This window comes from Seriola dumerili, unplaced genomic scaffold (assembly GCF_002260705.1).
Source record: "Seriola dumerili isolate Sdu_G_001 unplaced genomic scaffold, Sdu_1.0 BDQW01000337.1, whole genome shotgun sequence".
Taxonomy (NCBI): domain Eukaryota; kingdom Metazoa; phylum Chordata; class Actinopteri; order Carangiformes; family Carangidae; genus Seriola; species Seriola dumerili.
The window spans coordinates 899,013-911,153 of record NW_019174592.1 but is presented as its reverse complement, the minus strand read 5'-3'; the positions used below and the strand labels follow the sequence as shown (position 1 = coordinate 911,153).

Genomic DNA, 12,141 nt, shown 5'->3' with positions numbered 1-12,141 from the left:
TTGGCTCTCCTGAAAGCAGCTTCTGTCTGAAATTGCTCTCCATGCAGCCTCTCAGACAACCACCTTTGTCCATTTTACGCCGCACATCTCCCCTTGCTGTGTTACCTCTCAACCCCCTCACCTCAGCCAACAATGGAGCCAAACACAGAAATCCATCATCTTGTCTAGCTTATAGATGCTCTCTCACACACACACACACACACACACACATACACTAGTAAGACAGCAACAGTAAATACAAGTTACGCACTACTGATTTTAAATTTTCACCGACGCTTGAAGACTCCTGCTGCTATAATTCCTGGTTTAGTGTGTGTACAGTGAGTGTGTGTACAGTGTGTGTGTGTGTGTGTGTGTGTGTGTGTGTGAGTGAGAGACTTTGTTGTGTACAAGGCAAAGAGGGTGATGGATTTGAGCTACTATTTCCCTGCTGTTGCAGGGGCGGATCTAGAAACTATTGAAAAGGGGACAAGACTTTGTGCACAGACGCAAAGAAATGGAACCTGTTTGGGAAATTATTGAAAATTAAAAATAAAAATAAAAAATACAACAGGTCCAGGTGATTGAAACATTTATATATCGCTCTTGGTGTAATTGTAAATATTACAATATATTTCCCCTATTGATGCCTGGAAGAATCTCATGATGCGATTTTAACGTTAGTTAAACGTTTGCTCACCTCTCCGAATCTTCAAATCACCAATATAAAATGTCATATATTAACTTATTTTAGCAAACACTGGTGCTCAGTCATGAGCAGTGAGTCAATGGAGGATTAGTACAGACATGGATACAGAGTTTATGGTTTAATATTTAATATTGTACTTTCTACTCCACTACATTTATTTGACAGCTTTAGTTAAAAAAGCAAGATAGTTTAAGGATTGTAACTCTTCAGTTCCCTGAAGGACGCACCTGCACTGTCCTGGTTCACCCCCGCGATTGTCATCGTATAATGACATTGTTATCAATAGCTTCAATATTTATCTAGTGTAATAAATATTGTAACAACTAATAATGTACTAAGCAATGAGCCCTTGGACACAGACTTGTAAAATGTAATTCTGCGTCTCCACACTGTTGATCATGTTTGAACACACAGGTATTTCTCTATGTCACACTATGACTTTCTATCAACACACCTCACTGGTCCGCTGTGTCGCAGACCCTGTTTGGCTTGGTGCAGACGGACCCGACGCTGGAGGGCAAGTGAATTTGAGGACACTTTAAATGGCCTGTCCTTTCGCTGGCAACCCTCAAAGGACGAGGCTGGCCTTTTGCCGCGTCGCTTCCTCGCTCGCTCCGATTTAGAAAGGCGCTAACAGGGAAGAGGGAAGAACCTTTGCCTGAGGCTGTGCTCAAATTACACATGACACATCAACAGCGGAGAAGGAAGGCAGTCAAGAAAATTAGCAGCTAAAGAGGACAGGGGAGAGGATCAGGAGTGACACAGGATGAGTTTAAACCTATTCTTCCCTGCTCTGCTTACCACTGGCTGCTGGCCTACTTCTTCCTCCTGTAGGTTTTTTTTTCCTGGCTGGCTGCAGCTCAGCTCAGCTCCTGCTGTGAGATTGTGTCCTTCTCTCTGTCAGTACTTCTGTCTCTTCTGCCCTGGCTGTACGAATCTGTCTCTGCAGCTGAGATGCAACCAAATGAGATATTGTTTCCGCTTCAAAGTGCCATGCCAAACTTTTGCAAATATGCATCTTCCTGCGATGCCGGTAGAAATGTTGTATTCCTCTGCTCTTGGTGACTTTTTCAGACACCACGGCAACAGTGCAGGGGTTGACAAACACTGACATTAACGATGGTCTTTTTCAGAGTCAGAGCAGCGATATAACATTGCACAACAGTGATTTGACAGTTCTGAATCACGTTGCTTTGGTCTGCCCTCTTCAGATATTTCAACTTGGCTGCCTGTGAAAGCTTTAGTCATTTGTCAGCAAAATGTAAAGCTGGATGAATTCACCTTAAACTCGATGAGACCGTTTCTGCCCGGGTCAGCTTTAAATGAAACACAAATTAATCTACAACACTGTGGGGCTGACATCTGCCAAATGAACAATTTGTCCTGAGCTGTGAAGTGTTCTCAGCCTTTTGTTGTGAAGAGCCATAAATATTCATTTAGCTTCGATTGATGTAATACAAAAGCAATTCAGCCTAAACATTAACAAAAGCTTTTAAACCGATGTCAAGTCGTCCTTTCTGGTATTTTAAAAATCCATCTGAAAGATGGCAATAAAGCTTTTTAATCTGATTTTCAGCACATAAATATTAAAAATGAACACCTACACATTCCCATATTCATTTATTTTATTATTACTTTAGTACAGCAGTTTCTAACCACAAATAAAGATCGAAGTAGCCTCCGTGACATCACTCATAGGTTTCTGAAGAGCCGTTTTGAAGCCTTACCCTCGGTGAAATGGTTGGGGGGGGGGCCTAAATGGGCGACTTTTATGAAAATTCACCCCCTGTGCAGTTGCCATGAAGGGGTTAATTAGCTAGGTATATAGTTTGTTTTATACCAGGCTGTAAGCATGTTTATTTCTGCTATAAAGATGAGCATTTTAACATGGGAGTCTGTGGGGATTTAGTTTTTNATTTTGAAGCCTTACCCTCGGTGAAATGGTTGGGGGGGGCCTGAATGGGCTATAAAGTTGAGCATTTTAACATGGGAGTCTGTGGGGATTTAGTTTTTGGAGCCAACCTCTAGTGGTCATTCAAGGAACTGCAGTTTTCAGCACTTCCATGTTGGATTTATTTTTCAACCCTGGAGGTTGCCGTTTTTTTTCCCAACTTGTGTATCAGGACACCAGAAGGGTGTTTCTTTTTCTGACTTCTCTCTGATCTTAGCGTTTTTTTGTGAAATACGATGTAGTTTTACCTCATTACATCTCGAAATATTATTCAGATGAAAACAGCCTTTGTGAGGGCAATTATTTTTCACTTGAATTGCAGTTCTTACACAAGAGGCCACAAGTATAAAAGGAGGTTGCCAGCCAAAACATATAAGACACCAATGTTTAGGGTGACATCATTACCAAACAGATCTTAAAGTTTGCCATCGCTGCTCTGAACATTTGAGTAGAAGTCTTTAGATTCACCAGTGTGAATCTGGGATGGAAAGAATATAAATATTATCTCGCTAATTAGCATCTGAAGATTAGAACTTTCTTTGTACTATTTGTGCCTCACCGTTCCCCACACACCTTTCTCTGTGCAGGATTCTTCAGTTGCTATGGAGTAATTAGCCATAAGGGACATCTCACTTCCTTACAAAACATGTCATATTCATAATCCTTCCTGGACTTGCACCTAACCGCTACCCAAGCCTGACACGCTGGCCCAGGGTTACGTGCATGGAGGCTGTTGGAGAGGAGGGGTCCCCCCCCCCCCCCGGGGATGTGTGTGCAAATTTTTTGTGAAATGTAATTTTGACACACAGATGTTTTCTCATGTCCATGCAGCCACACATTCACACACACACACACACACATCCAGTGCTTGCTTGGCAGCGTGGCAGTTATTAAAGTCATCATTAGTGAATCTTAGAGGCCTGCATGTCCTAACCTCGCAGCAGTTTGGAGAGGCTAATTATCTCAGCGAACAGCGAGCTGAAGGACAACCCCACACACACACACACACACACACACTCACAAGTCCCAAATGCTGAGTCAAATTCACACTGATATACCAAAATTTACATATAAATAAGACAAATACCGGAGCTGGGGATAGATAGGCCGATTTTGCATCTCATAACCACGTGCACGCACAAACACGCACACTCACATAGACAACCACCTAAAAACTCACTCAATATTAACAAAGAAAAAGTCACTTTTTTATGATTGAAGAAGTGTGCCAAAATCTGTTCCTTGTTAGCATAAGCTGACATGATAAATTTCTGCAGCGAGAAGACCAGGGGACTCCACGTGCAGCCCTGTCAACGTGTCTGTGCTTTATTCTACCAAGGATCTTAACTTCTCGCTTGTCACACTTGATGCTAATATGAGTGAAACCTCATTCTGTCAAAACCTGTTAGTTGACGTGATCATTATTCCTGGCGAGAGAACCCCCCCCCCCCCCCCCCTAAAAAAAAAAAAAAACATCTAGTGTAGGAAGATGTTGTTTATCTTCAGCGAACATAATGTAATGGGAGAAAATAGTCTCTGTGTTTCAATTATGAATATGCACCAACAGGAACTGTGCCATATGTGCTTGTCTGCTTGAGTTACCGGACGAGAGAAAGTGGCACCCGCGCCCCATCCCTGGATTCAAACCACGATCACGTCGGATGTTTGTCAGCAAAGTCGAGCAAATGGACATTCAGTCATTTAATTGTGAAGAAATACTCTTAAAGAGCTATTAAAAATATATTTTCTACTATGTGGTTAATTGCATCAGAGATTGCAGCTATAAATTCTTTGAGTACCTCCGTTCTGTTGCATGATGATCCAAGCCATCCATCAATGATTTGATCCATGCTGCCTGCCGTTAAGTAAGCAGGATCTGGCATGAAGCTGAACACTGAACTGGATTACCATGCATTATAATCACCTTGTATTGAGATTACATTGGCTCCTGTGGAGCTGTGTGCTAGTGCCTCGGGGTGCCAGCCGATGTGGAAGTGGGATTTCCTTGCATATTGATGAGGTTACCATCCTGAGTTGTGTTGTGCATTTGATCCCATTGGTATAGTTAGGGTTGTTTATTTCCATTCTAGTCTTACACAAGGAAATTGATGATTCAACCTCTCGGCTAATTCTTGACAAAGATTAATTGAGTCCTTTGCCTTTGTGCTCTGTGTGTGTGTGTGTGTGTGTGTGTGTGTGTGTGTGTGTGTGTGTGTGTGTGTGTGTGTGTGTGTGTGTGTGTGTGTCTGCATTGGAGACAGTCAATAATGGCTCTGTTTGAGTGGCTGTGTGTAGCTGAGTGTTGATAAGTAATGACTGCAGATGAATATGTAATAAACTGGGAACAATACTAACCTTGCATTAACATGCATCAACTGGCCTTAACATGCAGCTGCTATCTGATTGTGTCTGCATATGATTTAGCTGGACTGAAATCACACCTGGCACTTAAATACGTCTCCACAGCCCTCCACTGACAGAAAACATCTCCTCATCTTTTTATTGGATAAACTGCATTTTATTTTATTTGTAAAAAGTGCTATAGGAAAGTGTTTGTGAATATAGGGAATCAAGTCTAAAAGACACAGGTAGCCAGCAAACAGTGGAGCGGTACAATCTCTTTTTTGTATTAGTCACAATTGTGGCTGCAGTATTCTGAATTAACTGTCATTTTCTTATGGACCTTATAGCTAGCCTAATTAAAGAATGTTGCCGTCATCTAAACAGCAACCTAAGATAAACACATGATGTTTTTGTGACCAAATGTGGCGCGCCCTGAAGATGGGTCGTCACTAAAGAGACGGGGTTGGGTGGTTGGATTGGTCAACAAAAGGTGGATGTTGATAGCATGTTCCCTTCCCTTTTCCTATCAACGTTGCCGTCTCTTAAAACAGTATTTACATGTTGATATGTCAGCTGAAGCATCTCCCTCAAGCACACTGCCTAAGTGATGGATACAAACTCCATAGTCTTCACTCTGTGTAAAAATATAATCTAATGTTGAGCAGGAGTAAAGATGAGTTAATATGGGTTAGAAAAAATGCAAATGAAACGAAAATGAAACTGAAACTCAACTTTATTTTTGTACCACTAACACAATTATGTGTAATTCTGTAGACTGGCAGTTATGTAAATATGGATCTATATCCGCAGACTGGAGTGTCTGCTTATAGTGACAACTGGAGTTTAACCTGTGTCAGCTCTCTTATATGAAAGTGGGTTGAAAGTACATCAGAAGTTGTATTTGCAGGAAAACTACTGTGATCCAGTTTACATCATTTTTAGAATGTGTTCATAGAATGATCGCTTTTAAGTTAAAGTAGCACGCAGCTTGATGCCGGTCCGACTGTTTCATGTTAGCGCTCCTTAATGTCATGTTCAGCACACTCGCCATTAGAGAATGTTAATGTTCTGCCGATTGCAGAAACACTTTTGGAAAACGCTGCTCGACATTAAGTCTCTAATTAAAAAAGTGTATTTTTTACTTTGTAAGTAAAGGATAGAAACTGAATTTCTCTCATAGCTACATAATGACAGTTTGTAGTTACTGGTCTGAGATAATAAAACACCGTCATGTGAATGGCGTTCACATAGTCCAGATCTGAATGCTACAGTAAGTGTATACAAGGTCTTCGATTTTATTTCCTCACTCTCTTGGGTCATGTAGCTTGTTTAACCTTTGACTTTTTTCCCAAATATCCACCCCCCCTTGGCTCAAGTTTTTATCCACTTTGTCCACCACTGTTGTCATCATTCTCACACCCGCGGGGGTCACTTAACCCCCTGCTGTGTTTCCATGTCACCCTGATTCATTGTGGACCCTCTGCTTATGAGCTGTGGCCTGTCACAGGGAGGGATGACGGCCATGGACTCGGCTTGGCAGTGTTCCAGTGACATGAAAAGACACACTCACAAGCACAGACACACACACACACACACTTGCCCTAGAGAGCCAGGCATCTGTTTCATCCAGATGTGAGATATCAGCAGAGAAACGCACACTCACAATGAGACATATTCACAATTATTGCATTTAGTTATATATCATGCATTTGTGTGCATGAATATATAATTGCACGAGCACGCACACACACACACACACAGCACAGCAGTCCCTCCGTACAAGCCCCAGAGGAACAGAGCATGTGTTTCCTCCCTCACCGCTGGGGAGTGCGGCAAAGCGGGGGGGGTTAATGTTTATGAGCAAGCGTCATTAATATGACAAAACAAGGCTGGCTGAGGGATTTACTGCACACTCTGGTGCTGCCATCATCTGTCTGTTCTTCCTATCACCATCGTCTACTGCAGTTAGCATCACCATTAACGTCCCACCAATCCTAATCCTAAATGATTAATCACTGTCACATGAATGTTCATTTGTGTGTTCTGTACCTGTGTTAAGAGGTGGAAGAAGAATTCACATCCTGTTAAAGGCCCTGAAACAGCCTCTGATTATGAATAATGATCCTTCACAAACACTCTGTTTTGGTTATTTCACATGAGAAATTTCTGTAAATACGTTCAGTGGCGAAGTGGGTGGGGCTTAGACGGAAGAGCGGATGTCTTCTGTGAACTAGCCACAATTTAGCAGCATTTGAATCAACTGTAAATCACATCCGAGCAAGCTACACACCACACAGTCCTGATAAAACAGGTTAGCTGAGCTTTGTCATGTTAATAAAGCATGTTTTTTTTCTAGCTTTAAATTCAGTTGTTTCATACATGGTAATGACTCATTAATTTCTTTCTTTAAAAAATATTCATAGAGCTTTAATGCAAATGTTTCACAGAGAAAATGGGAAATATATGATGATTAAATGCATGCCTGGACTTGCCAAGAAAAATTAGTTAAATAAATTACATTCAATTAATTTTATCAATTGGTTGGAGGTTTTAGTAAATGTGTAAAGCTGTATATTTTACCGGCACTATTATTTATTTATGTATTCAGTTATATTTTTTGACTCATATTACATTTCTATTGGTTTGGAACTCCATATATAGATGCTTTCATAAATTATAACTTACTCTGTACGTTATAAAATTCGCCTGGTTACATTTAATGATGCAGGTAATAAAGAAAGAAAAAGAAGATGAAGAAATGTGTGTCTGTTGCATGAGATTTGTTTGTATATGTCTGGCTGATGAGGGAAGGAGGAGAATAGAAAGTGCCTGTAAGCTTAGGGATGCAGAGTGGAGTTAATAACCACACTGCATTAACACCACAGGGCTCCACTCCTTTATAAATTTGCGTTGAGGAGCCTTAGTGCAAATGTTATTTGTTCCGTCTCATAAAGCTCTTATACTTTTTTTAATCTATACACTGAATGAGGGAGGGCCAGGTTTCAAGCAACCAGGCAGAGCTCATATTTTAATTTATGTCCTTTGGGTTGACTCATCTATTATAATACTAATAATATCATATTTTACACTGATCATATGTTTTGTATGTAAAATCTTAACCTGCAAAGTAACCACTTGCTACAGCCATCAGATAAATGCATGTGGATTTAAAAGTAAAAAATTACCTGAACTGTAATGGAGTAAGTAAAAAAATGGAAAGTTCACATTTCACTTGAGTAAATGTACTTACTGCCTCCGCTGCCAGTCCCATATTTCTTTGTCCTTTTTTCCATTTATTTCACCAGTTGTTTATGCATTTCTGTTCCTATTAAACCATTTAACTGTGCATCTGCTTGTGTACAGAGGCTCAAAAACAAATGGTGTCCAATGTCTGTGTACTTGTGACAGGGACAGATAAGGCAGTGTGGAAATCCATTCAGCCAGAGCTCAGCCTCCCCACCGTCTCTCTCTTTGTTGTCCAGTTTCCCATCTCCGGCCGACCACATGCTGGAGAGATATATACGCAGCTTCTTGTAATGGCATAATTTCACCATGATTACCGTACCCACCAGCTAATCCCATAAACCACATACTCATCTCTGCCCCTTTGTCTCCTGAAGCCGAGCATTACTTTGGCTTTGCAATGCTAAAGCTTAAACATTATTATTCTGGCCCAGCGTCATCCATCACCAGTTGTCAGTCAATGAATTGAAGGATTGATTATGCCTACTTCTGTTGCCTTCTGCCTGCTGTAGAGTATTGATGAAGACATTTTTAAAGTGATGCATCTTGGGTATTTTTTCCTGATGTGTTACTGAACATGTATTGCAGATGGTAGATCACTTATGGAATGATTAATTAGCACAGTTTAGTGCACTAAGGGAACTGTGTATGTTGCCATAGCTAAGGTAGAGGAGGAGATTATTTTGCCATAGCAACCCAATCAAAGCAATCCATTGGGTCAGGTCAGATAGTGTATAACATAAAGCACATTGTGACTGTTGGTTACCAAACTAATTAATCACTGGCAGTGAACTCTGCCCTTAACGATCCAAACAATTATTTGTGAGGCTGCAGTTATTAGGCCTCGTACTCCTTGCCATTGCAAAGTCCGTCTAATGTAAGAGACAGACACTGTGAATACTCCTACTCCTCTGTGTGTGAACATCAAACACATGTATAGCCTTGTGAGCAGAGCTTCGCAATGTTTAGGTAAGATGCAACACAGAAACATGAATACTCACATAACCTCTTGTTCTTTTTGCTCCCTCTTTTCCCCTTTTGTCTTATTTTGGCAGCAAACTGGCTTTCTGAAAATAAAAACAGCGAAACGTGATCATATTTATTTTTCAGCCTGACATTTGCCAAGAAAGATAGTGGCAGCATGACTGGTCATTTTGGGTTAATGCATTAATAATTTTAATTCATGTGCAGGTAGTGGTGAATGCTTATTGGATGCCTTTAAATGCATACTCTAGTGATTTAATATTACATTTCCATAAAGTTGGAGGACTTACGAATTAAAAAATTTAATGGTCAAAATGTCCTGATCTTCAATATTATATCTCCATAAGGGTTATTTTATTTTCAAACTTTGAAAAGCTCTGTCCAGAGCTGCAGAATGCATTGTACAGCTGTTTCAAGGGCTAAGTAGTTCTCCTCTGCCAATAAGAATCAAGCACTTGTACTATTTCCCCTTGTCTGGTGTAGATTTCTAAACAACACTAAGAGTTAACAGCCATTCTAGCTGCTCTTCAAGGCTACAATTAGGGATAGTGATCTGGTGAGCAAAATGCCAACATCATTTTGTTATCAATCATCTTAGTTTGTTTTATTTTTTATTTTTTGCATCCTTTGCATTTCACTCAAAACAGAAAATATCAAACTCACAGTGACGCTATGGGGATCACCAAAGTCATTAGGATCCATCCACTGGGGACCATGAATGTCAAAACATTTTGTGCCTATATATCTGATGGGAGTTAAACGGGGGTTTCTCCTCTGCTACCACAATTTATTATGATTTGTTTTGTGAAGTCTAATCTATCTGATGAATTAATGCAAATTTTCTTTCTTTTTTTTCCTTCTTTTTTTCATGCAGAATCAAAAAAGAGAATAACTTTCTTTAAATCAGTTACACTATGCGGATGATACGCTATTTTACACTAATCTCCATTTTCCCTCTTCTGCAGGGCGGTGGTGCATATCCAGGTCAACGATGTGAATGAATTTGCTCCTGTGTTTCGGGAGCCCCAGTACCACGCCGCAGTGACTGAGGGCAAGATTTACGACAGCATCCTGCAAGTGGAGGCCACTGACCAGGACTGCTCCCCACAGTACAGTCAGATCTGTAACTACCAGATCACCACGACCACCACGCCCTTTGCTATAGATCGCAATGGTGAGTAGAAGAGCAGCCACTGATATGTTAATATTTGCCACAAAGAAACCATGTTGTATCACCTAGATGTTAACAGTCTATGACAATCAGTGCATTGAAAGTTGTTATTTTGAAGTGTTGTTGGCGTACCCACTTTCCCTCTACCTGCCTCATCTTTAAGCAGTTCTGCTTCATTTGTTGAAATGATTTCCCACATGTCCAAAATCTTCCAAATCAAATTTTAAGTTTTATCCCCCTCCCTCTGCTCTCCATATCATGTAGGGAAGATGCAAAAACACATTTCTTACATAACGCAGTGATAGTTATAGGATCTAAAAATCCCTCCATCTGCACACGCACACCTTACAGCCACAGGAGAAGCACTCTTACACACTCAGACTGCTCATACACATACCTGCATACACTCTGGCAACGAAACTTAATACTCTGTCAGATGTCTCTCCCCAGGGTAAAATGTGTTCTTTGCTCTTTCCAAGGACGAAGTCAAGCTTTGCCCAGAGAGCCATCAGTCTCCACAAATCAGATCACAGAAGTCTGTGCACACGTAAAAATAAAAACACACAAACATACACACACAGACAAAGATAAATGCGAAGCAAAATCTTTGTACACTCTCAAATACCCTCTATAATTTACTTGACTTTACTGTGTTGCCACTTGCACTTTGTAACTTGGTTCTTGAACATTATTCTGCAAATAAAGATAGTGTTACTCCCCACACACGTACACACATAGACATACAGTGTGAGATACCCACAAAATCTGTTCAGAGATCAGGTATTTTTCTCAATATTGATGTCTTCTTCTGACCTTTTTTTCATTATTTTAATGGGTAGCTGACAAAAAGTCAGGTAGGCTTAGATACACTACTTGAGAATACACTTGAGTCTTACCACTGTTAGACAGACTATTCAAATACTACAACTGGCAGACTGGAGCCTCCTCTGAGACACTTCTTTCTTTCTTTTTTTTTTGCTTAGGATATCCAAATGCAAAAGACATTACTGTTTACATTTTTGTTGCCACCGACAACCGAGCCTCTGCGACTGCTGAGGTGTTGCAATGAAAAAGCTGACTGGATGAGGTCAGGGCAAAACTGCACTGTGAATGATACAGGGGGAGGAGGGGGCTGCCACCGGAGTGTTCTCTCTTCTCTCTCCATTTGAAGGGGCCTCGCTCGGCTATTGACCGCTAAGGAAAAGGCTTTGAGAGCTCTTGAACTCAAGAGCACCTGAGGGAGAGAGGAAGTAGATGGAGGGAAGAAAGGAGGGGGTTGGCTGTGAGAACGAGAACAAGCACTCAGAGAGGATCATGGACAGACAGTAAACTGTAGCAACCATAATGTATCTTATTTTGACTCAAACCCACACACGCTGTATTGCTAGCATGAATATATTCCATAGTGGATCAAAATGCATTATAATCAGCAGCTGAAAATTGCAGTGTTTAGTCATGTGAGTAACATTTTCTAAAAAACTACTATGTCTCATTTGTAAAGATCATCATCTTCAGTATGAAACCGTGGGTTTCGGGCTGAGTGCAGGGTAGCAAAGTTAGAAATTATAGACAGACCACAGGATTGCTTTTTGGTATTTTCACTGAATGTGTGGACGACAAGAACAATACTCTGTAGCGACGGTAGCAGTTTTGTGCAGCTGTATTAAGGCGCAGCAGTGCGTTGAGTTGCATGCTATTATCTGCTAATTATAACTAAACATAAGTACCGAGGTTATTGGGAATGTCATCTGCAGATGTTTG

General features: G+C 40.7%; 1 protein-coding gene across 1 annotated transcript in view; it reads left to right on the top strand.

Annotated features, from left to right (window-relative positions):
- The window catches only part of clstn2 (calsyntenin 2), a 184,231-nt gene that overhangs the window by 67,574 nt on the left and 104,516 nt on the right, over nt 1–12,141 (top strand). The window contains exon 5 of the mRNA XM_022760453.1: nt 10,175–10,383. Coding sequence (XP_022616174.1) covers nt 10,175–10,383 — 209 coding nt within the window. The remainder of the gene's footprint in view (nt 1–10,174; nt 10,384–12,141) is intronic.